The sequence below is a fragment of the Tursiops truncatus genome, chromosome 6 (assembly GCF_011762595.2).
Source record: "Tursiops truncatus isolate mTurTru1 chromosome 6, mTurTru1.mat.Y, whole genome shotgun sequence".
Taxonomy (NCBI): Eukaryota; Metazoa; Chordata; class Mammalia; order Artiodactyla; family Delphinidae; genus Tursiops; species Tursiops truncatus.
Window position 1 is genome coordinate 91,207,401 of NC_047039.1, and position 26,396 is coordinate 91,233,796.

Below are 26,396 nucleotides of genomic sequence, written 5' to 3' on the forward strand. Positions count from 1 at the left end.
TGTCGAGAAAGGAAGTGGAAGTTTGAGGGGCCAGCAAGGTCAGTCTCTGGTGAGGCATCTCTTCCTGGCTTATAGAAGGCCACCTTCTTGCTGTGTTCCCACATGACAGGGAGATAGTGTAAGAACAAGCTCTCTGGTGTCTCTTCTTGTAAGGGTACTAATCCTATCATGAAGGCCCATTCTCATTACCTCATCTAAACCTATCTACCTCACAAAGGACCCATCTCCAAACTGGGGGTTAGGGCTTTAATATGTGAATTTGAGGGAGGGACATAATTTAGTCTACAGCACAGCTTTTTCCCAAAGCAAATATCTTGCTTAAAATCTTTCTATGGTTCCCCTGTTCTTTTAAAATAAAGTCCAATTAGTTTGACTTGCAAGATCCTGCATCATCTGTCTCTATCTACCTCTCCTACCCCATCTTACACCACTCCCTCACATACTCCACTCATACTGAACATCTTTGGTTCTTAGCAAGTATTGCATTCTCTCTTGCCTCTGAGCCTCTGCTTTTGTTGTTCCCCTCTGTCTATTTTGACTAACTACAACTCTTCTGATCCTCCAGGAAGCCTTCTCTGACCCAGCCTGGGCCCTGCAGGTATAAGGCTGATGCTCCTCCAAGGTCCTCCCATTGCACCCTGTACTTCTACTTACCCCACTCTCTGTTACTTCTCTATATTTCCTGTTAAGCTGTAAGCTTGAAGAGAGGAAGTATTATGTTTTGTTCAATACTACACCCCACGTGACTAGCTCATTACCTGGCATATGATAGCATATAATACATGTTTGTGTGTTTAGATGAATGTTTGGATGAATGGATGGATATATGGATGAATGGACAGACAAATGGACAAACAGATGGGTGGATGGATAAATGTGTTTCATTTGTGGTGACTGTTGGGCATCCACGTGAAGCCATTCAGTAAATAGATACGTGGATATGGAGTTCAGGAGAGAGGTCTGGACTGGAGAAGCCAAGTTCAGCCAAGCACATACCAGCATCTTTCTGGAAAAGTACACTTTGTAAAGCCCTTGAATTGTTAAGGGTACTGTGCCAGACCCTAGGTTCAAGTGAATTTATCTGGGGTAAAGTGAATTATCCTCTGGGATCATCTTTCCTACTACATCCTAATCCCAGCCCTCTGGTGTTCATGGTCCTGAATGTATTGCTAATCATAAGCTGTTTCCCAGCTACTTTATTGTAACATTACCCTTGGAAGTAGTTATCCTCATTTTACAGGTGCAGAAATAGAGACCATGAGGGTTATCCTCCACAGTGATTTGCAAGGATTATAATCAGTGTTATGGATACTGTGGGTTGGCTCATTCAGCCTCCCTTCTGCCCTCCTTCTGGAGCTACACTAATCAATACCCTAGCTACTAGCCATATGTGGCGATTCAAAATTAAATCATTAATAAAATTCCAATAAAATTTAAAAATTTAGTCCCTCAGTTGTACTAGCCACATTTCAAGTATTCAGTTGCCATATCTGGGTAGAGACTACTGTACTGGGCCATGCAGAGAGAACATTTCCCTCATCACAGAGAGTTCTATTGTATAGGGTACATCTAGAGGGCCTTGCTGTATGGCAGAGGTTAGAAAGCTAAAACTACACCTCCCGCAGTCCTCTGCAGGTTCTGGATGCAAATTTTATTTGGATGCCATTAGATATGCTTGTCTGAGTTTGGTGAGGTAAAAATAAGATAAGCATGACCATGAGGATGGCAGACTTTTCTGCAGCAGACACCAGCATCTGCTCAGCTTCCTGTGTGTCAAAGGTAGGTGTGGCACTGGCACTGGCCTTGCTACAGTGGCCGCAGCTTCATGATTCCCACTTCCTTATCCAAGGTCAAAGCTACAGTGATGGGTTCTTGAACTCAATAGTCTCAGGTGGCCTAAGCAGTGGGTGTTTCCTAGTGGGTCATTTCTGTAATGTTCGGCATACCCAGGGGCCCAGAACCAGAGCCAGCTGCCCCAACACTCATCACCATTTTGGTAAGCAAAAGTTGGTAAGATTACATGCATTAAAATCTCTTCCTGCTAAAAAAGTATATTCAGGATGAACTCTGTCTCCTGAACTAAATTCTGACTGATATAGAACAAAGCAGACTTACCACAGAGCTCTTGTGTTCCCAGATAATTCATTTGCTTTCCAAACTCTATAAATGCCATCCAGTCTTCTGGCAATTGTACCAGGTAGCTATATATCTGATTGCCCTCTGAAATTGATTCCCCACCTCACTCTGCTTTAAGATACTACCTATAACCTTCCATATGAAGCTTAGTCTGTTTGCAAGAATTAAACGTGTTCAATAAAATAACATAATTCCCCGGCCTGGTCCAGGTATGTTTGTAGACCACAATAACGCTGTAATTAAATACACTAAATAGAAAGCAAATTTTTCTAAGTCTACCATACTGAATGACATAGATTTTCCTAGATAACAATCACTTTAGTGTAAATTTGATCAACCACATTGCTTTCTTATTTATTCCTACATGAAATGAGCCAGACTAAGGAGTTGGGAGGTTCAGTTGAAATGTAGGGGAAGTGGCAGGTGGAGGCAAAGCAGGCCAGAAGCGTAGGGCACAATGGGCCTGAGGCATCTGGTCATTGGAGAATCATAATCTCTACCATGACTCTCTTTCCTTGCTCCCTAGACCTAGACCTAGGCTATGAGTGATACAGGTATCTGGGAGCTAGCCTGGGTGTGTGTCACCATGAATCACATTGATTCTATGGAAAAACATGGTCTGGTTTCCATACAACAGGAATGTAAATAAACTGTCAGAGCACTGGTAATTTACAATTTGGGTACTTTCGGAAATTACAGCTTCCTGCCAGCCTCTACCTTTATGAAACAACCAAGCCCTTTCTACTTATGATCTTAAGGCTTTAAAACCACCAAGACATAGTGTGCAACTATATTCAGAAACAGATTCTGGCTTATTGGGAGGGGCAGCATCCCACAGAGCAGAGAGCCTGGACTCTGGAATCACAAAGACCTGAGTTTATATCGTAGTCCTATCATTTGGGGAAATTACCTCCCCATTCTGAGTCTCCATTTTCTCAACTATAAAATGAAAGAAAACCCTGTTCACAGGATTATTATAAGGGTCATATGAGAAAGCTGATTTGCTCAATTAGGAAACTGTCAGAAAGGAAAAGGGATGGGGAATAGTTCTACAGAGAAACTCTGTGCCCAATCCAGTAATTTTCCAAAAGGAATTTTGCTCAAAATATCACTCACTTCCTATTGTGCTCTGTCCATTGAAGTCAACGTAAAGGATAAGCTTCTATATACAAAAGACACCCAAAATATTGTAGCTGAAAGGAGATGGAGATTTGTTTTTCTGTCACTAATGGCCCTGAGGTCTAGATTAGTGAGTGGTTTTCCTCCATGTAACCATTGAGGAACCCAATGGTTCCTTCCATCCTATTGCTCTGCCATCATCAAGGGCATTATTCTTGTCTGCATGGTCAAAGCTAGGTCACAGCACATTCATGTTCCAGCTCAAGGAAAGAGGAAAGGGAAAGCTATTCCAGAACATCTTCTTTTAAACTGACGATGACCCAGAAGTTGCACACAGCATTTCCATTCACACCTCATTGGCCTGAATTTAGTCCCATGGCCACACCACACTTAGCTGCAAAGCAGGCTGGTAAATGCAACCTATTATTCTCTGCCATGACCTTCTTCCTGCTGTACCCATCTTCACCAAGAAGGCTTGGCTTGTTCTTGATCTAGCTGTGAGCCTTTGCCATTTGTGGGAAGTGTCTTTAATGCCATCGCACCTCCTGGTGAGATACAATTGGCCATGTGAGCTCCTTAACACTGATGGAAAAGCTGGGGCCCAAAGAGGGTGCCTGGGAACTCAGGCCAGAGCACCACCCCACTGTCTTCTGAAGATATGGTTTTGATGTGTGGAGTCTTTTCCCCCAGTATTATGAGAGAAACTGGCTTGGCTATTACTGGAGGTGACTCATTCCTCTCCGCAGAGGGAGCACAATCACATTGTTCCTGCAAAGAGTGCCCTCCTGCCAGGTCACTTGCACTTGCAGACAAGTCTGTTCTTCCTTAAGTGTTTCTTAAAGGATTAAAAAGCAGTGCAGAGGCTTTGGATGTGCCAAGCTGCATGTGGCTGCACCAGAATCTCCAACGCTGTTGAGAGAGTGCAGGACCAGATCCTGGGGAATCTCACAATGGTCCCAGCTCCTCCATTCGCCACTTATGTGTCCTTGGGCAAGCTGCTTCCCAACCCAGAGCCTGTTTTTTCATCTAAAAAGAATCTGACCAGATCATTTCTGTTTCAGTTCCCCAGTTGTCCATGACCTTTTCTTATCTATTTCTTGTTTGGAACACTTCAGTAGTAACTACAGGAGAAAGACAAATTTTTCTTTCTCATCTGTTTCTCCTATGTCCATTACCAGATGTGGGAAAATCCAAGGTCCCCAAAGTGACTCACCCCTGTGCACCTCCTGGGGACCAGGACCTTGGGCTGGTACTTTGGGCCTGTCTCAAACAGGTGTCAAATGAATTTTAATACAGTGTTCACTATTGGTCCCCACAATCCAAGTCTACAGAGAGACTGATGTAGACAGCAGGCAATGAAAGAAATGAAGAATGTGTGCAATGGTTAGAGCAATATATTCTCCTTAAGCTAAGACTCTATGGACACATGCAAGGCATGACACATCCTGAGGCATAAATCTTTGTTCCTAAGGGTGAAAATGACCAAAACCATAGATCTCCACAAAAGCCACTCCAGGATGACTAAAGAAAGAATGAAATGTAAATGAGAGCAATTTTTCAGGCTCTTACACTACGTTACCAAAATTTCTAGTGTTTTCTCCTTTTCTTAAAAATAAATTTCGTTCAGGGCTTCCCTGGTGGCACAGTGGTTGAGAGTCCGCCTGCCGATGCAGGGGACACGGGTTCGTGTCCCGGTCCGGGAAGATCCCACATGCCGTGGAGCGGCCGGGCCCGTGAGCCATGGCCGCTGAGCCTGCGCGTCCGGAGCCTGTGCTCCGCAACGGGAGAGGCCACAACAGTGTAGAGGCTCACGTACCGCAAAATAAATAAATAAATAAATTTCATTCAAATAGCACTTTTACTTGGAGGAAAAATCAAAAGGCATAAAAGGATATAAATTAAAAAGTAAGTTTTCCTCCCACCATTTCCAGGTCTCTCAGTTCTCATCAGAGCCTGCCTTTCAGAGATAGCCCGTGTCCACACATCCATAAATGCAAGTCTGTAACTTTGGGGGACCTCCATGGTTGCCTTGGTTTTTATAAAACTGCCTTAGTGAGTGTAAACTACATTAAATACTAAGAATAGCTCTGAGTTGCAAGTAGAACATTGGCAAGGTACAACTTTAGCATTCTTATTCGCTTTTCATTCAGTCCTTGGGTGATTTCATTCATGCCCTGGCTTCCCTCACCTCCAATCTGAAGTCTCCCAGGCCTCTACCCCTGGCCCTGCTTTCTTTCCTGATTCCAGCCACATTTCTCCACCTGGAGTGGGCAGCCCAAACTCAGGTGCCAATGGAATTGGTCACTTTCCCCCAAACCAGCTCCTCTTCACTTCTTGCCAGGCTCCAGCTTTTCCCGCTCACCCCTGTTAGGAATGTATGTCACTTCTCTTCCCCTCCACCTTCTGCCTCACTGCTCTGCTTCTCCGGTCAGTTGAGTCCAGTAATGTGACCCTCTGGCAAATCCCTTCCTCTTCCTCAGCTTTTCCCTGCCTTAGTTAATTTCATTGTCACCTCTCACTGGAGCAGATACATAAATAGCGCTTACTCTGTGCCAGGCAGTGTCCTAAGTGCCTCACACATATAAAGTCATTTTATCCTCACAACAATCCTACAACAGATATGCTATTATTATCCCCATTTTACAGATGAGGAAACTGAGAACAAAATGATAAATAACCCCATTCCCTAAGCTCCCTAGACTCTATTGTGCCTCCTTTGACTAGATTTTCTATGGCCTCTACTGCCTTCAAGACCCAACTCAACTGTTACTTATTCCAGGAAATCCTCCCAGAGTACCCACTATTGTCACAATAGTTTCAGACTTTTAGTCTACTTTCCTCCATGTAAAATACTGCCAGATAAAATTGGATGGGACATGTTTATACTGAAAATTACTTCTTATTTATTGAAATTCCAATTTAACAGAGTATCCTTATCATTATTTACTAAATCTGACAACCCTACCCCAACAAAACCATAAATAACTTGACAGCAAGGCTACTCCATCCTCGTGTCCCACCCACCCACCCTCAGGGGCTAGAACAGAACCCGGACCAGGTGGGTGCTCAGTTCAGTTTACCGTATTGAATTAAAGTTGGGTGCTCAGCGAACGGCGATTGTCTGCCATGTTAGCTTTTACTATGCTTTGCGTGCGGAATGATACGTCCCTTATGTCCCCCCAGTGCAGCAGACACAGTGCTATGTGTGCAATAATTAAATTCAATGCATCTTGGAGCCTCACTTTTCTCATCTATAAAATGAGAATACTGTTCAACACCCACTCCCCCCCACTTTCTTCTAGGCTGCTTATAAGGATCAAATGCCACAGGGGAGGTGCAATGGTGCTTTGAAACTGAGAAAAGCTGCAGTTTGTGAAAGATGACTCCGATGACCAATATTAGCATTTCTAACTTAATAATAGGGAACTATACAGCCTACATCTAATCTGATTTTTCAATAGTTTTAAATATTGAAAGCTACTAATTGCTTGCTAAGAAACAGCATGGCAAAGGAATTGAGACAGTGAGAAAATCCAGGTGTTCCCTGATAGCTAGGAAGAGGGCAAAAAGAAGAGCAGAGGGGAAGTACCCATTGGAGACAGAAGCACATACTGTCCTGATAGGTGCCCCACCAGAGACCCCAATGCCCAGTGACCCAGGCCAATGCCAAGAAGATCACCCGAGACTACCAAATGGTTTTCCCATACCCTGTTTCTTATTACCATTTCACCAGTTTAGGAAAATAAGACCAAGAATGGTAAAATTCCATGTCCAACTTCTTCAAGTCTTAGATGTCCTCAAGTTAGGACTGAATCCGGCTACTTCCGCCAAGACCTGGGTCAGTAAGAAGGTTGCTTCTTGGTTTCAAAAGGAAAAAAGGAAAAGGAACAAGCTGCAAAATGACTCCTCATGTCTTTACCTTTCTCTTCCCCCATCTTTTAAAATTCATCCCATGAGTTGCTGCCAATTCACTGAGTTAAAACTTTAAGCATCTAATTTACTTGGGAATCTACACACATAAACAGAGATCATAGTGAATGGAAAAGCATCATTCAGAGGTGGAAAGATGGTGGCTAGTTCGTGCAAAGCTCCAAATTCTTGGAAGATCATTAGAAAAACGTTGCCAGGTGGCCAGCATTGAGGCTGATCCCTTGTTCCAACTCCATCTGGGCGGTAGAAGACGTTGAATTACTTGGTCTCTATTTGCACACACATGGCCGGTCAATAAAGTAATTCTCTTAATCCAAAAAGCATACCAGTGACCAAGATATTTTCAGTTACATATGTGGACTTTTTAACATATAATTGTCTCAGTTCTCTGATTTGGAACTGATCCCTCTGAGACTTTATTTTTACAAATGTTCCAGTAATTAATTTAATTTATGACAGAAGCACATGAAAAGGTGAGAGCTTCTTTCTCTCCTCTACATTGGCACTTATTTTGTGGAAGTCTGATGCCAGCCAGAATCACCTTTTCCATACTTAATGCATTTTTAAATACCTTTGTAATCAAACAAGGGCATTAACAGGGATTTAACACTTGCTAATGGGACACCACTAGCCCTTCTTACCCCAGGTGGCCTCTCTTCTGGCTTCATGCTGGGAATAAATCATTTGGAAACCAGGTGCTTTCTTATTCTCAATTGTTTTTCTGTTTTCCTCTCTTACACCTAGCTTCATCTATATTGGCAAATGAAGTGAAGAATTCAGACTATTACTCAGATGATTCAACAAAAATTGCCCTTACAGGAATTTTATTTGTTTGTGTGTCTTAGAAGTGAAAGTAGGGGCTTACCTTTAAACGTAAATGACTTGATATCCACCGCTGTTAGGCAAACCCATGGCCAGTGAGTGGAGTTTTGCTGGAATATAATCTATTTATACTCCTAACACCAGGGGTGTTAACTATTTATCTCTATGAGCCTCTTGCTCCTCCTCTCTGTAAAATCAGGATCACAATTCCTAATTGCCAGGTTGTTGATGAAATTAAATGAGATAAATATGAAGATTTCTGCATGCAGTAGGTATTCTGTACATATTTAAAAACACACTTGCACATATATACAACACACATTGTACATTGACCAGAACATTTATATTGCACTTTACAATTTATAAACCACTCACCTACATTCTCTCTTTGATCTTCAGAAAAGTGCTGGGAACTGTAAGGACAGTTCGTCACCATTTTTACAAATGAAGAGGCTGAGGTTAAATGAAATTAAATGGCTTTCCCAAGACCACACGGCTGGTGTAAGTTTATCTGTACAACCCCTGAAGCTCTCCACCACCTCTACACTGATGCCACATGCTCCACACAGGTGTCTAAATAAGTGGTTCTTTAATTTGGTTTCACACTGAAACTACATGGAAAACTTAAAGATAAATACTAATACCTGGTCCCACCCCCAGAGATTTCGATTTAACCACTCTAAAGTGTGGCCTGGGCATTAGGATTCTTTTCTCAGTCTATCTCTTCATTTTCATTTAAACTTTTATTGTGAGATAATGGTAGATTCATGGGGGCGGTTGTAAGAAGTAATATACAGAGATCCCATTTTCCCCCAAAAGTAACACCTTGCAAAGCTATAGTATAATGGCATAACCATGATACTGACACTTATACAATCAAGATGCAGAGCAGTTTCACCATCAAAAAGATCTCTTGAATTTTTCTTTTATAACTACACCCAGCTCTCCCTACATACCCCTTCCCTAACCCTGGTAACCATTAATCTGTATTCCATTTATATATATTTTTTTTTTTTTTTTTTTGGCTGCATTGGGTCTTTGTTGCTGTGTGCGGGCTTTCTCTAGTTGGGGCGAGTAGGAGCTACTCTTCGTTGCGGTGCGCCGGCTTCTCATTACGGTGGCTTCTCTTGTTGCGGAGCACAGGCTCTAGGCATGCGGGCTTCAGTAGTTGCAGCTCGCAGGCTCTAGGGCTCAGGTTCAGTAGTTGTGGCACACGGGCTTAGTTGCTCCGCAGTATGTGGGATCTCCCCGGACCAGGGATCAAATCCATGTCCCCTGCATTGGCAGGTGGATTCTTAACCACTGTGCCACCAGGGAAGTCCCATCTCTATATTTTTTGTCATTTCAAGAATGTTATATAAATGGAATCATGCAGTCTGTGGCCTTTTGGGATTGGCTTTTTTTACTCAGCATAATTCCCTGGAGATTCATCCAAGTTGTTGGGTGTTTCATTAGTTCCTTCCTTTTCATGGCTGGGTAGTATTTCCTGGTATGGATGTACCAGCTGATTTAACCATTGAAGGACATCTGAGTTGTCTCCAGTTTCTGGTTATTATGAATAAAGCTGTTACGAATATTTGTGTACAGGTTTTTGTGTGAAGATAACTTTTAGTTTCTCTGGGATAAATGTCTGAGTGCATTTGCTGGGTGATACGGTAGTTACATGTTTAGTTTTGTAAGAAACTACCAAACTGATTTCTAGAGTGACTGTATCATTTTCCCATGAGCAATGTGTGAGTGATCTACTTTCTCATCCTCACCAGCTATGGTGTTGTCATCATTTTTTCTTAAAAGCCATTCTGATGTGTGATAGTTCTCATTATGGTTTTAATCTGCATTTATTTCTCTAATGGCTAGTGATGTTGAATATTTTTTCATGTGCTTATCTGCCAACTATATATCCTTTTTTAAAAATTTTTATTGGAGTGTAGTTGATTTACAATACTGTGTTAGTTTCAGGTGTACAGCAAAGTGAATCAGTTATATATATACATATATCCACTCTTTTTTAGATTCTTTTCCCATATAGGCCATTACAGAGTATTGAGTTCCCTGTGCTATACAGTAGGTCCTTATTAGTTATCTATTTTATATATAGTAGTGTGTATATGTCAGTCCCAATCTCCCAATTTATCCCTTCCCCCCCTCCTTACCCCTCGGTAACCATAATTTTGTTTTCTACATCTGTGACTCTATTTCTGTTTTGTAGGTAAGTTCATTTGTACCCCTTTTGTAGATTCCACATATAAGTGATATCATATGATATTTATCTTTGTCTGACTTACTTCACTCAGTATGACAATCTCTATGTCCATTCATGTTGCTGCAAATGGCATTATTTTGTTCTTTTTTATGGCTGAATAATATTCCATTGTATGTATGTACCACATCTTCTTTATCCAATCCTCTGTTGATGGACATTTAAGTTGCTTCCATGTCTTGGCTATTGTAAATAGTGCTTCTTTGAACATTGGGGTACATGTATCTTTTCGAATTATGGTTTTCTCTGGATATATGCCCAGGAGTGGGATTGTTGGATCATATGGTAGCTCTATTTTTAGTTTTTTAAGGAACCTCCATACTGTTCTCCATAGTGGCTGTACCAATTTACATTCCCACCAACAGTGTAGGAGGGTTCCTTTTCTCCACATCTCTTTAGCATTAATTGTTTATAGATTTTTTTGATGATGGCCACTCTGACCAGTGTGAGGTGATATCACATTGTAGTTTTGATTTGCATTTCTCTAATAATTAGTGATGCTGAGCATCTTTTTATGTGCTTTTCAGGCATCTGTATGATTCAATGCCATCCCTATCAAATTACCAATGGCATTTTTTCACAGAATTAAAACAAAAAATTTTACAGTTTGTATGGAAACACAAAAGACCACGAATAGCCAAAGCAATCTTGAGAAGGAAAAACAGAGCTGGAGGACCCAGGCTCCCTGGCTTCAGACTATACTACAAAGCTACAATAATCAAAACAGTGTGGTACTGGCACAAAAACAGAAATATAGATCAAAGGAACAGGATAGAAAACCCAGAGATAAACCCGTGCACCTGTGGCCACCTAATCTATGACAAAGGAGGCAAGAATATACAATGGAGAAAAGACAGTCTCTTCAATATGTGGTGCTGGGAAAACTGGACAACTGCATGTAAACGAAGGAAATTGGAACACTCCCTAACACCCTACACAAAAATAAACTCAAAATGGATTAAAGACCTAGATATAAGGCCGGATACTATAAAACTCTTAGAGGAAAGCATAGGCAGAACACTCTTTGACGTAAATAGCGGCAAAATCTTTTTCAATCCACCTCCTAATGAAAATAAAAACAAAAATAAACAAATGGGACCTAATTAAACTTAAAAGCTTTTGCATAACAAAGGAAACCATATACAAAACAAAAAGACAACCCTCAAAATGGGAGAAAATATTTGCAAATGAAGTAACTGACAATGGATTAATCTCCAAAATTTAAAAACAGCTCATGTAACTTAATATCAAAAAAACAAACAACCCAATCAAAAAATGGGTGGAAGATCTAAATAGACATTTCTCCAAAGAAGACATATATATTCTTTTTAGTGAAATGTCTGTTTATGTCTTACATCCATTTTTTAATTAGATTGTTTTTAACTGTTAAGTTTTGAGAATTCTTTACATATTCTAAATACTAGTCCTTTGCTGGATATATGGTTTGCAAATATTTTCTCCCAAGCTATAGATTGCCTTTTGTTTGCTTGTTTAAAAGATTTTATTTTTAAACAGTTTTAAATTTAGAGAAAAATTGAGCAGATAACGTAGCAAGTTTCCATGTACCACCCCCACCCACCCATACACATTTTCACTTGCAGTACTGTGGCACATTTGTAATAATTAATGAAACAATACTGACATATTATTAACCAAAGTCCATAGTTTTTATTCCTGAATAATGTTTCATTGTACAGATGTACCACCATTTATCCATTAACCTATTTAAGGATATCTTCGTTGCTTCCAGTTTTTGGCAACTAGAGTAGAGATAATACAAACATTCATGTGTAGGTTTTTATGTGGACATAAGTTTTCAGTTCAATTGAGTAAATATCTAGGAGTGTGATTGTTAGATCATATGGTAAGAATACATTTAGCTTGGTTTTTAAAAAATTGCCTTTTAGAGTGGATGTACGATTTTGCATCTTTTATAAAGGATAAGCATATTTTCATATGTGTATTTGGCATATGTATATCTGCTTTGTTGAAGTGTCTGTTCAGATCTTTTGCCCATTTTTTAATTGGATTGTTCATTTTCTTATTGTTGCATTTTAAGAGTTCTTTGGATACATATCATTTATCAGATGATTTGTTTTGCAAATATTTTCTACCATTCTGTGGCTTGTTTTTTCATTCTCTGAACAATGTCTTTCACAGAGCAGAAGTTTTTCCTGTTAATAGAGTCCAACTTATTAGTTCAATTTTTTCATTCATGGATTGTGCTTTTGGTGTTGCATCTGAAATTTCATCACCAATCCCAAGGTCATCTAGATTTTCTATGCTGTCTTCTTGAAGTTTTATAGGTTTGTGCTTAGGTCTATGATCCATTTTGAGTTAATTTTTGTGAAGGGTGTAAAATCGGTGTCTAGGTTTATTTTTTTGCAAAAGGATTTCCAATTGTTCTAACTCTATTTAAAAAATTATCTTTTCTCTATTGAATTGTCTTTACTCCATTGTCAGCAATCAATTGATTATATTTGTGTGGGTCTATCTTGGAGCTCTCTATACTGTTCATTGATCTACTTGTCTATTCTTTCACCAATCCCACACTGTCTTAATTATTGTAACTTAAGTAAGTTTTTAAGTCAGATAGTGTCAGTCTTCCAACTTTTTTCTTCTTCCTCAGTGTGGTATTGGCTATTCTGGGTCTTTTTCCTTTCCATATAAACTTTATAATCAGTTTCTCGATATCCACAAATTACTTGCCTCCAAGTGGGCGTGCAAAATCAGCTCCCCACTGGGCCCCCTCGTCACCAGAGAATGAAGAGGAGAGAGGTAAGTGCCAACTAGCCCCACCTCTCATCACCTTTTTCTGCCTCATTGCTGCTGCATGAGGATGGAGGTACAGCAATGCTGGACCCACTGACAATACCCCACTGCATTTTACCCCATTCCATGCCGCAGGAGGATGGAGTGGGAGATCAAGTCCCCATTCAGCCCCACTGAAACCCACTCTGTGTTTTCTTTTCTTTTCTTCTATTTTTTGGCCACACTGCTTGGCATGTGGGATCTTAGTTCCCTGACCAGGGATCGAACCCACACCCCGTACAGTGGAAGCACAACGTCTCAGCCACTGGACAGCCAGGGAAGTCCCAAAGAGAGTTGTTGGTTTTTTTGTTTCTGGCTGCACCATGCAGCATACAAGATCTGAGTTCCTTGGCCAGGGGTAGAACCCTTGCCCCCTGCACTTGGAGCAGGGAGTCTTAACCACTGGACCACCAGGGAGGTCCTAACTGGGCTTTCTTAGATTCTGTGTTTGTCTATTTGGTATCCATTCATCACTGGGCCAATTATATTAAATATATTTTCTTATTTTTTAAATTTGTGATGCTCTGGCATTTGGGGGGTCTTATGAAAAATAAGAAAATATAGTTAATATAAGTAATTCCTAAAGATAATAACAACTTGCCTACAAGTACTTCTTTCACTTTTTGGAGACTTCCTATGTTTATTTGGTGTGTTATATTATCAAAGTTAAACAAAGCCAGACATTAGTTTAAGTGGTAAGAACAGATTTTAAACAGTAAAATACTGTTACAGGAGAGAAAAGAGTTCCACTTTGATTTATACAGAGGTGACTGCATTTTTTTTTTTAAAAAAAAAGATGCTCCTATTGCTCTTTTTTTTAATATATAAATTTATTTATTTATTTATATTTGGCTGTGTTGGGTTTTGTTACTGTGCGCTGGCTTTCTCTGGCTGCAACGAGCGGGGGCTACTCTTCGTTGCGGTCCGCGGGCTTGTCATTGCAGTGGCTTCTCTTGTTGCAGAGCATGGGTGCTAGGAATGCGGGCTTCAGTAGTTGCAGCACGTGGGCTCAGTAGTTGTGGCTCGAGGGCTCTAGAGCCCAGGCTCAGTCGTTGTGGTACACTGGCTTAGTTGCTCTGCGGCGTGTGGGATCTTCCCAGACCAGGGCTCGAACCCACGTCCCCTGCATTGGGAGACCTGCATTGGGAGACGGATTCTTAACCACTGCGCCACCAGGGAAGTCACAAGATGACTGCATTTTAAAGGGAGAATGAAGGCATAGGGAGGGAGTCAAGCAGGGGCTTAGGAGAGTCAGAGAAGTGAAAAAATACAAAAAAGCAGGAAGCAAGGGTTGGTCTCTGTGAAACCCATCTGGGTTAACCAACTGGCACTTACTGAAATTAGGCTCCTACCCTCCCGCAAAGGCTGGGAGACAGGGAGCCTATCTTCCTTTGGGGGTTGGCTTGAACAAACAGTGAGTTCTCTGGGCATCCTTGAATTTTCTCAGACATTCTAAGGAGGCATAGGGTCATCCTGTGGATGCAGCCTTGAGCTGTTAGAAACTATTTAGTGTTTTTTCCAGTCTTTACAGGCCAAGCTTGAGGCTTAGTTAAGAAAGGGCTCAGGGGACCCTGGCTAGAGTTTGGTCAAGGAGAGAATCTCTCTCAGTGTCCAGGGACCTTTAGTTGTAAGAGGGAGGACCTGAGAGAATAAGGTGACTCCATGAGCCGGAAGTCCTCGGCATCAGGAATTTTGAAAGCTCCTCAAGTGACTCTAATAAGCAACAAAATTTGAGAACCACAAGACCAAGACAAGAACTTTGCCCTCCATTTTAATGCCCCCCTTCGCAAAGAAATAAATTCCTCTAAGGAGACTGCAGGCTCTGTGTACATGCATGTACATGTACGCATACTGGTTTGTGTATATGCAGGTATGCATGCACACACCAGGGTGAGAAGTAGAGAAAAGGCCTGGTCCTCTCAAGCCACAAGAAGAGGAAGAAAGTGCTTAGAGCTATGGAAATGTACCAAGCGACCTTTGTTTTAGCGATGGGGGAGAAAGGGATCCTGGAAGAATTCAACCCCATATCCATTTATTTGGCCATAAAAATGAGGGAGGGGTGCTTCTCAAGGTTGTGGTTGAGGGGTTACATTCATGCTAGGTCTTGCTGATCCAGTTCCCATCCTCACGGTTTTCTCTGCCGGACGCTTCCTGCCTGAAACCACGGAAGTGGCTCTCTGCAATTGCTCAAGGGTCATCCGTAAAGCACTGCTTTCTGGCCTGACTTTCCCAGAACTCACTAAGCATAGTCCTATTGCTTCTTTTATGACTTATTTAGATCCTAATTATTATTCTACATATTTATGCAAATGCAGAAGCCAGGAGGGGTGAAACTCCTTTCAGAAGCCATGCAGTGGTCTCTGGAATGTTAAAGGCTCAGAAAGTTGGCAGATTCTCAGGGTCCATCTCAGGAAAAGAACATTTTTCTAGACTGAGTGCTGCCTGAAAGGTTTGGCATTTCTGCCTGTGAAAATGAAAGACTAGGTGGGGCCTGAGGCTTCCCTAGAGCAGTGGTTCCCACATCAGAATCACTGGCGGCCTGTGAGATCACACTGGTGCTTCCACTCCACCCCACACATTCTGATTTAACTGGGACTGAAGCTGGGCATGGGTCTTTCTTAAAAGCTCCCCAGATGATTCTGACAGACAGCCAGGTTGAAGGCTGAGAACCCTAGAAATTCTGCAGAGTTCTGGGAGGAAAGAGCAAAAAGTCCAGGACAAGCAAATACAAATTAAGGAGCCTCTGAGCAATACATAGAGCCTACTTTCCCCAGGGCACCTACCCTGAGCCATGACACAGAGATGGAAAAGACACAGTCTGTCCTTTTTGCTGAGTGGGCAGGTGATAAAGCCAAGGCTGGTGTGCAAGGCCACAGTGGTGGGAAGGGGCATTGGGAGGGGCCTTGAAGGTGAGTGGAGCTTGGACAGGTGGTAAAAGACGTTCTGACCTTACAGAGCTGCATCTTCATGAGGAAGCAAAATTATTTTTGAGGCAGGGCCAGAAAAATTTAACATGAAATTTTTATCCGCCGTTTCAGCCACTACCCCCTCCTCTTTGGTGTGCAACGTGCATCTGCATTATACACTAACTAAATCCCCTTGAAAGACACAGGAATGCCTACTTGCCAAAAAAAAAAAGGTAATACTTACACCCTGGACAATTTCAAGCTACCAACATGGTTTAACTGGCTTGCAAAATTCCTGATATTAACAATGGGCTGTCACAAGCCATGAAGAGCTAGCTCCAGCATCACCAATACCCCACACTCCCTGTCCCCACTGGTTAAGAACCACTACATTACAAGAAAATGTAGGATTAAAAAAAAGAAAAAACACTTATCAAATAAAACACCATTAATGGTTTGTATTATAATGAAGTGAACTGCTTAAACCTACCTCATGCAGATAATTCTTAGGACAAACTTGGTAATACACTTTCGGGAGAGAGATCAGGCTGCCCAGACAGGCAGTGAGGATAACAGGCCTCTTGGCATGTCTAACTAGTAGGACTTTACCACATGATGTCACTCTAATACTTGCTTACTTATGTCTCTGGAAGTCTCAAGCAAGTTGTCTCTCCTTTGCTAAAAGATTGGCATTCTTAACTTGTATGCCTTGGGATAATTATGAAATTACATCATATTTGTTGTTTATTACTTGAAAGGGATCTTTTATATGTATTCTTTTTCTTGTAAAAGAGACTGAAAATTTGCAGAAAGGAGATAAGGGCAGAGATGCATTTTGGAATCACAAAACTTTGATTTAGCACAAGACTGTGATTTACCAGGTGAGTAAACTTGGACAAGATTCTTAACTTCTACAAGCTTCAGGGTCCTCACCTGTAAAATGCGGAAAGATACTTGTAACTTCTACCTCACTGACTGGGAGTAAGTCATTTCCATTGGCATGTACTAAACACCCACCCCATGCCATTTCTCTGCACTGGGCCCAGAGAAAACCAGGATGAGGAAGTCCAAGCTCCTGCCCTTAAGAAGCTCAAGTTTAACCTCGGGGACAAATACCTAAACAAGAGAATATAGAACAACGGTCAATTGACACGCTTAGGTTTGCACTCTAAAGTGTGAATGTGTTATCTGACATTCTCTAATACTGTGACAAAAATTCTTCATGTGTAGTAGCTTTTCTGTTGGGAAATAAATGAAATGTTGGTCTTAATATTTCAATTATAAGAGTCACCAGAGATTAAGTGATTAGTGTTTTCATACCATTGGCCACACAGGGATGCTTTTAGAGGAGAGGACCAGGAGATCAGGGCACTGAAACTGTGACTGTGGAGATAGGAGAACTTGCTGAGAATGTGGGGAGTGAGGAAGAAAGGATTGTGGAGGCGGGAAGGTAGACATAGGCATGGTTTTTAGAGATGGTCAAGACGAGCATGTGGAAGAACGTTCACATGCAGTACTAATTTACTGCCTGTGTGATTTGGGGCACATCACTTTCCCCTCTATAAGCCTCCATTTCCCTCTCTATAATTCATCAGATATTTAGGATAAGTATTAAGCAAATGTTCTTGGGTTGCAAGCAACAGAAAAGAATGCTGGCTAATACAGCAAAAGTTATGCTGAAGCAGCAGGTATATGTGAAGACATCAAAGTGGTAGAGACTTTGGCAACACAGGAATATAGGCCCCAGTGAAAGAATTCACATTCCAGAAAAAAATTTATACACTGTTCTGGCCAAATAAAATGTGTCTACTGGCACCATCAGCCTCTAGTCCTCCAGTCTGCAACTCTCTCTACAGGAAAGAGCCCAGGTTCCTGCATAGCACCAAGGCCCTGTCAGCTCCAGAGGAACTCAAACTCCAGGCTAGAAACCCAATTCTAGGCAACAGGGAGGGCTAGATGGCAAGACGTTAGGTGATAAAGACCTTGTCTGTTTCTTTCCCAAAGCTGCAGTTCTCGCACAAGGCCAGGGACAGAGGCAGCCTCACAGACTGCCCCCAAATCAGGACTCTTTGTCTAAGGTAAGAGTTGGCTCACAGATATTTGATAGCCCATCAGATTACGCAGCTCACCAATGTCTGATTTCACAGACAACTGCTCATGGGCCCCTGGTCATGGACCCCATCAGGAGGTGGGGGAAGAGAAGAGGCAGGAACCACCCTCTTCTAGGCAGTCAGTCATTCACCAGCTGAAATCTCACAAGACTCGATGGCTTCTCCCTCAGCCCTAAAGCTACTAAGTGGTCACCACGCCTAGCACTTCCTTCTCCATTTGCAGCTTTCCACTACACCACCTCCTCCTTCCCATCCCCAGGAACACTGAGCTCAGCCACCAACGTGGCTGTCCACTGGATCCCCCACTAGCTGTGTGTAATCCCAAAAGAAGGACCACATTCTGGCCATTTCTGTCTCCAGCTCTGGGCCTCACCCATAGTAGATGTTTGGTAAGTGCTTAATGGTTGCTAACCATTAAGAACCATTGCTATAGGTGCCCTCCCAATCCCCCACCCCTCCCTCCAAATTCATATGTTGAAAACCGAACCAAAGTAATGGTGTTAGTGGAGACCTTCGGAAGGTGACTTTTGGGAGGGCAGAGCCTTCATGAATGGGATTACTGCCTTCATAGAAGAGGCCCCAGAGATACCCCTCATCTCATCCACCAAGTGAGAGCGCAGCCAGATGTCAGGAGTTTGTAACCCGGAAGAAGGCCTTCACCAGAGCCTGGCCATGCTGGCACCCTGATCTTGGCCTCCAGCCTCCGGAACTGTAAGAAATAGATTTGTTGTTTATAAGCCCCCCCATCTGTGGTATTTTGCTATAGCATTCCAAACTGAAGTAACCATGTTTGCCCTTCTAGAAATAAGCATGACCTGGGTCAGGAAACCTAGGCTTAACCACTGACATGGCCCCCTCCATCCTGGTCCTCAGTTTCCCCAACTCTACAGGAGGGAGAGAACCACATGATTTCTAAATGGCCTCTGGTTTCTACAGCCTCCAGATTCAGTGGCTTTTTGTGACTCTAAAAATAGCTGCAACTTTGGCAGGTGTCTAAAGGGAGAGGGCCCCCGATGGGTAGAAATGGCCCCTCCCACTCAGGAGACACCCATGGGCTGTTCCTTTGAAGGGGGCAGGCGGTGAGGGTTGGTTAGTGAGGCAGTCAAGCAGTGACAAAGCTACGGGCAGGTGACCATCAGGGGCAGAAACAGGAGATGGAAATCAGACACTTAGTTGTGAGTCTCCCACCCACCACTTAACTATGTGACCCAAGCTAGTCCCTTAATCTGAGCTTTTGTTTCCCCCTTGGTCCATGGGTGAGCAAGCAGTCTGAGTGTCTGTTGGATTGGATTTTGAACCTTGAAGAGCTAATAGAACAGGAAGCCACATTCTGGGCTCTATGATGATGTTGCCCTCATGGGGAGAGCGGAGGGGGAGGGGCCAGTGACCCTCCCCCACCCCCCTGCTGCTCCCGACCCAGCAGAGCAGAAGGTGCTAATATGCCTAAACCCAACTCCCCACCACCTTCTGCTATCACACTAGAGCAAGAAATCCAGACCAGACAAGAGCCATTGCATCTTAAAATTTTATGTGAAATTCTGTAAATGTGTACAGAGCGGTCTGTGGCTGCCTGCCCATGGGCCTGGACCGTAGGGACACCACTGCTCAGCACTTGCTGTAGATGGCTTCACTGCCCCGCTCCTCGAACTCTTCCTTGCTGACCCAAAGCTGCTGGAAGGCCTGCAGGGAGGCCAGGATGGAGCCGCCGGTCCACACGGAGGTCTTCCTCTCGGGAGCAGCAGCCACTGTGGGGCTGTCCCCGGGGCAGAGGAGGCTCAGCTCCCTCTGGAAGCGCTCTGGGAAGCCATCCAGCATGGTGCAGCCGCCACACAGCAGCACGTTGGCTGCCATCTCCTCCTTGAAGCCCGCCTCCTGGCAGTGGTTCAGGCAGGCGGCCGTGAGCTCGGGGAGACCAGGCTGGTCGCTGCCCACCAAGGTGGGCTTGAAGAGCATCTCGGCGCACTGAAAGCGCTCCTGGCCGATGGTGATGAGCTTGCCGTCGGGGAGCTCATAGTCCACACGCAGATCCTCCAGGCACAGGCCAAGCTCCTCCTCTGGCTTGAGTGCCGAGTAGCAGCACTTCTTCTTGATGTGCTCGATGATGTGCAGGTGGTCGTCCGTGAACTTGTGGCCGGCGGCGTTGAGCAGCTGCAGCAGGTAGCTAGTGAGGTTGCTGCCGGCATAGTCGGCACGCCTCGTCAGGCCTGGTAGCACGTTGCCCTCGGAGATGGGCACCACGTGTGAGACGCCGTGCCCACTCTCCACCACCAGCCCGGAGGTCTTGCCATAGGAGTAGATGGACAGCAACGACTGGGAGGTCACATGCATGGCAGGGATGCCAAAGGTCTCGAACATGAGCTCTGCATACTTCTCGCGGTTGCTGTTGGGGCTGAGTGGGGGGTCGGAGACCAGCACAGCATGCTCCTCGGGGAAGATCTTCATGGCTGTGTGGAAGATGTACTCCCAGATGTTCTGGACGCAGTCCCAGTCCACCACAATGCCGTGTTTTAGCGGGTTAATCAGCTTCAGAGGCGCCTCCATGGTGAGCAGCTCGTGGCCCACGTAGACCTCCTTGCGGGTGTCACCAGCATCAGCCGCCTCCGAGCAGCGCTTGCCCACAGTGGAGGAGATGAAGTAGGTGGGCCTCGGCTCACCCGCATAGCCACACTTACAGTACTGGGAGCCCAGGTCAATGATGAGTGCCTTGATCTTATGCACCTTCTTGGGCTTCATCTTCAGCTGAGTGGATGAACTTGTGTCCCGGCTGCCAGCCTCAGGACCTGGCAGCGTGCCTGCCTCTCCAGGGTCCCCCTGAGCCGTGCCCACGGGCTTGGGGCTAGGGCTGTTCCTCGTCGCCATTTGCCTTCCTTGCTCACCTTTCTCACATCCACATCCTAGAGCTCCATGGGGAGAAATAAGAGGGTCCACCTCCAGCAGTGCCTTGGCAACTCCTCAGGATTGTGATGTCACCATGGGCTGGTCCATTCCAGCAGCCCAGGGAGGGCTTGGCCTTGGCAGGCCCTTGACCTATCAGCCCCACCCCCATCGGCCTAACGCGACTTTGCTCCCAGACGGAGCAGGTGGCCAGCACAGTTTTAGAAATCCAACCACACTTGGGTCTCAGAGGTTTCTTCTCCCTCCCCTTATATCCTCACTCCTAATCCCCCGTTCACTAGCTGAACACCTCTTCCTCCTCAGCTTCTTGGCCAAGAGGGTGATAAATATTTGAGCCCCTACAGTAAGCCAAACACTGTAGCAGGCACCTCACGTGACACTTCACAGCATCTTGGCAGGTAGACAGAGCTAAGGAAATCAAGGCTCAGAATGCAAATGACTTGCCCAAGAGCAAACAGCTCTTGGAGTGTTTGTACTTTAACCCAAGTTCCTCCAAATCCAATGTACCAGGTCACCTTGAAGAGTGTGTAGGCCCTGATGATAGAAACCTGGCCACAAGCAGTGCCCAGTCTAGTTGGGAAGAAGATGAATGGATGCAGAGGAGTTTGCAGGTGGACGTCTATTGGGAGAACAGAGGTGCACAAAGGAGGGAGGGAGTCAGAAGCTTCTCCAGAGAGGTGCTGCCTATGTAGAGTACTGAAAGATAAGTGGATACTTGTCAGGTAGCTAAGAGGAGGGAAAGCCATCCCAAGCAGAGAGCACAGCCTGATCAGACACTCAGAGGGAGGCATGGTGGGGAGCTTCCAGTAGTTAAGGTGTTTGGAAAAATACATCAGGTTACGGCAGTCATGGGGGCAACTAGGGCGGACCCCAAATTCTAGAGGTAAAGGCTTAGATTAAACTGACCACAGCTGGGGAGCCAATGAAGCCTTTAAGTGGGGAGTGGTCAGATTTGGTTTCCAGGACAAAATCTTAGAAAGATTCATGTTTAGCTGTAATATGGAGGGACAAGACTCTGAGATCTAAAAGGAGGATGTTGAAGAAATTTTTGTAAAACTTGAAGGTGGCCTAAGCTAGGGCTGTGATAGTGTGGAAAAAAGGAAGGGACAGGTTCTAAAGAAATTCAGAAAGTAGAACCTAATCTAATTGGTTGGTTCTCAACTGTCCTCAATTCAATCCAAGCTTCTAGTCTAGCATTTGAGACCCTTTCTCATAGGCTCCTGTGACATGTCTAGCCCGAAGCATTGCATTTACATTAGAAGATTAGATGTGGGGAGTGAGGAAGAGGGAAGGATGAATCCCTTTCCTCTGCCCAAGCAAAGATGGCCTGCCATACAGAACAAACAAATTCACTAGGTTCCCATAGGGTCCTCTGTGCCAAACTGTCCCCCCTCTAAAACAAAAGACAGATTAGGGCTTCGGTAAAGAAACAGGAGGAAAAGGGGAAGAGAAACAACTGGGGCTAAGGAAGTTTTCTGGGAAACTTAATAAGAGCAGAAGTAGTTGAAGGATTAGGTGACATTGATAAGAAAGAAAAGAGGGATTTTTAAGACATAAGAAATACTGCTGTGGAACATATAAGAATGTTAATAAAGAACTCATGGGAATTTCTGTTTGCTGAATTGTTTTTTGGAACATGGCACTAGGGAACTGGATTATGTGGGAAACAACTTTATAAGGATTTCAGTTATGAGCACCACCAAGTTCCACTGGTGGGATCTCAAAATCACAGAACCTGAGGATTAGACACTTGATCTGGCATGGACAGCTGTGAGGGACAAACTTTTCCTCACATTGGATTGATATCTGTACCTCTCTGAAGAAACCATTAATTGGTCTTGGGTCTACTTTTGACGTTGTGCAAGGCAAGCTAATTCTTCCATGTGACAACACTTAGGCTATTTAAAGGCAATGCACGTGGACCCCCTAAGCCTCCTCTTCTTCCACTCCTTATGGGAAGACAGTACAGAATAGAAAGAGGAGTAAGGAACTGGACTCAGAAGACCCGAGTTCAAATCTAGCTCCATTATTATAATCTGTATGAGCTTGGGCAAACTACTCAAGATGTTAGTCGAACCTGATTTTGATAGTGCTATATCCCCTCATCAGATTGATCCCTATCCGCTGCCTCCAGGTTTCAGGCTTGAGCATCTAGGTGGATGGTAGGGCTCCTCATATATAGACAGAGGATACAGGGGCAAGAGGCGGTTATACAGGGGAAGGCAATGAGTTCCATTTGGGGCGTGCTGACTTAGAGATGTCCAGAGGCCACTAGGCTGTGGATTATGGAGCTCGGGAAAGAGAAATGATCTAGATTTAGTCCTCAGTAGAGTATCTCCACCTTCTGAAGACAGCTCCTTTCCCTTCCACCTCAAGGAAACTCGTTAGTCTTAATATTGGGGTTATCACACTGAGGGCTGAGCTTTGGGAATGAGGCTCATGTCTGTTTAACAAGGAATTTTTTTCTTTGCTGGGAGCTTGACTCAGAGATTCCCAAAGGTCAACATATTGAAGAGTTGGATTCCTAGGTCTCAACAGTCTTAGGCTCGAAACATGCAGATTCAGTAAAGTGGGGGTGGGATCTAGGAATCTCCGTTCGTGAAAAGAAACGTACTTTGGCCTTTTCCTTACTAGATTCTCTTTCTTCCCTCCTTAGCTGCTAAAATTACAGGGTCTGGTTCACCTTTCCTCCGAAGGTCAAGGGTGGGTGGTGTCCCAAAAAACAAAGCTAGGAGCAAGAATACCACCTCAGGGAGAAATGTGTTTCTTGGCCTAATTTTTTCATGTTTTCTTTTTCCACGTTAGGGGAGAGCCTCAGCGTTGCTTTCAAGAAGGATCTCATGGTATTTTTGGTCTTGGGCCAGAGGAGCAAAAGTAGGTGTTATCCCATGAGAAAATACAGCCTAAGAAAGCATGAGCAAAATAGAGTGTCTCTACCTAGAGGGACCTCACCAGAGACCCCCAGGAGCCCACATATGCCTTAAATAGCTGGTGACAGGTGTGCAGTGTTGTGGGTGCCAGGCAGTGGAGGTTTTGGGTGCAGTGTGCCAACAGTCTCTATATCCTTCCATCATTGATATCACCGTGTGCTGACCCAGAGAGAAGGGTCACAAAGGGTGACGTGAAAGCTAAGGGGAAAAGGGTTTCCATTAGGAGACAGCATCCAAGTATGCAAAATCCTGAGAGGTGAAGTAAAAGGAGTGAAATGTGACAATTGGCTTTAGCCTGAAGGATGTGGGGATGGACCCTGAGAGTCCCTGTGCCCATGGACGTTACAGGCTAGATGGAGCAATTGGCCTTAAGCTAGCACAGCACCTCTCCCACCTATGATAGAAAGCGCCAAGGACAGCAAGCATGGGCAGTGGGGGAGGAGCCTGTGAAACAGAGCATGTCAGGCTCTGAGTGTCTTAGTGAAGTGGTATGCACAGGTTGAGTGACAGAGTGTGAATAATGGTTCCCCAAAGATATCCACATCTGAATTCCTGGAACCTGTGATTATGTTACCTTTCATGGTAAAAGGAACTTTGCAGATGTGAGCTAAGAAGTTTGCAATGGGGAGATTAACAACCCTCGATTATCCAGGTGGGCCCAAAGTAATCAGAAGTCTCTTAAGAAGAGGGAGACAGGAGGGTCAAGTTCAGATAAGGAGATATGACAATGGAAGCAGAAGTCTGAGAGGTCTTTGAAGATGAAGGAAGGGGCCACAAGCCAAGGAAGGTAGGCAGCACCTAAGGGCTGGAAAAGGATTATCCCTTAGAGCTTCCAGAAGGAACGAGGCCCTGCTGAGACCTTGATTTTAGCCCACTAAGACTGACTGTGGGCTTCTAACCTCCAGAATTGCAGGATAATAAATCTGTGTTTTAAGCCATTAAATTTGTGGTAATTTGTTACTGTCTCAATACGAAACTAATATAGGCTCTTACAGGACTCCAGGGCAGTAAAAATGTACTAAGCAGCTGCATATTTCTCAGAAATCAAGAGGTGGGTTGAGGAGAAAGAAAATGGATGATTCTAAACTAAATACACCTTTGGTTGTCATACAAGTTCTCTTGAAATAAAGTCAGACAATCCAAGTTGGCCATGCAAACCCCTGAAAAGCAGAGGTAAATAAGCTATTTCTCAGGCAGCCAGGCATAGAGAAAAGTACTTTCTTATTCTTCTTTCAAAATTCAATACCATCTCCTCCTCTACCCATTGAACCAAGAAGCTGCCCCTATCACATAGTCACAAGGCTCATGAAACTGGACTTGGTCCTTTTCTTCTCTCATATCCCAAAAGGAGTAAAGAGCATCCCCAGTAACTTCCTTAAAGGAGAAAGCCCACCATTGTAGTGACTGCCTCTTTAATAAGAGCACGGTGCTGCATAACATAAGGATGGATCCTGGGCACTTTGAGAGCAGCGGGTGTCAGCACCAACAAGCCCAGCTTCAGAGATGGCATGTGATACAGTGGCCAAGCAGCCTCAGAGACACATGTTGGGTCGCATCAAGGGACACCTCTGGGAAGAAGTCGCAGTCAGCAGAACTTGGCACTGCTGGCTGGATATCCTTGGGTGGGCTATGTACCCAAGAGCCTCAGTGTTCTCATCAGTGGGACTGTAGGGTCTAATTTCATTGTCAACCCAATGACCTGGACAAAGGAGGAGTATGTGTGCAAATATGTGTCCAAAAATAATTCCTCTGCAGGTTGCCCTAAGAAATAAGTGGGACAGAGGTGCTTGGCATGTTCACCATAGCAGCCATTGGTCCTGCTAAAATCTAAATCAGATGGTGTCAACTATCTGATCAAAATTCTCTAGTGCTTTCTGACCTCACACAGAGTTAGAGCCAAAGTCCTATTAATGGCCTATGAGGCCTAACCTGAGCTGCTCTCCCTCCCCGACCCCTTCTCCCATCTCTACTTTTCCTTGCTCTCTCCACTGCAGCCACACTGGTCTTCTTGGAATCCTCTGACTTGGGAAGCAGCAAACCTTTTCTGTAAAGGGCCAGATAGTCATTTTCAGCTTTTTAGGCCATACAGTACTTATTGCAATGACTCAACTCTGAGCTTGTAGCATAAAAGCAGATATAGACAATACATAAACGAATGAGCATGGCTGTGATCCAATAAAACTTTATTTAGAAAACAGGCTGCAGGGCTTCCCTGGTGCCGCAGTGGTTGAGAGTCCGCCTCCAATGCAGGGGACACGGGTTCGTGCCCCGGTCCGGGAAGATCCCACATGCCGCGGAGCGGCTGGGCCCGTGAGCCATGGCCGCTGAGCCTGCGCGTCCGGAGCCTGTGCTCCGCAACGGGAGAGGCCACAACAGTGAGAGGCCCGCGTACCGCAAAAAAACAAAAAAAACAGGCTGCAGGCCTGAGTTTGCAGACCCTGCTCTAACCCACAATCGTCTGCACCTGCTGCTCCCC

At 44.2% G+C, this 26,396-nt stretch overlaps 1 protein-coding gene across 1 annotated transcript; it reads right to left on the reverse strand.

Moving 5' to 3' along the window:
* Positions 1-19,614: 19,614 nt before the first annotated feature.
* ACTL7B (actin like 7B) lies at positions 19,615-20,989 on the reverse strand. The gene has a single exon (XM_004321962.4). It carries the CDS (start codon positions 20,952-20,954, stop codon positions 19,701-19,703), a length of 1,254 nt encoding a protein of 417 aa, XP_004322010.3. The 5' UTR covers positions 20,955-20,989; the 3' UTR covers positions 19,615-19,700.
* Between the last annotated feature and the right edge of the window lie 5,407 nt (positions 20,990-26,396).

Bases quoted from the DNA above. Each gene is read 5' to 3' on its own strand.
- ACTL7B (XM_004321962.4), bottom strand. From the start codon at position 20,954: ATGGCGACGAGGAACAGCCCTAGCCCCAAGCCCGTGGGCACGGCTCAG.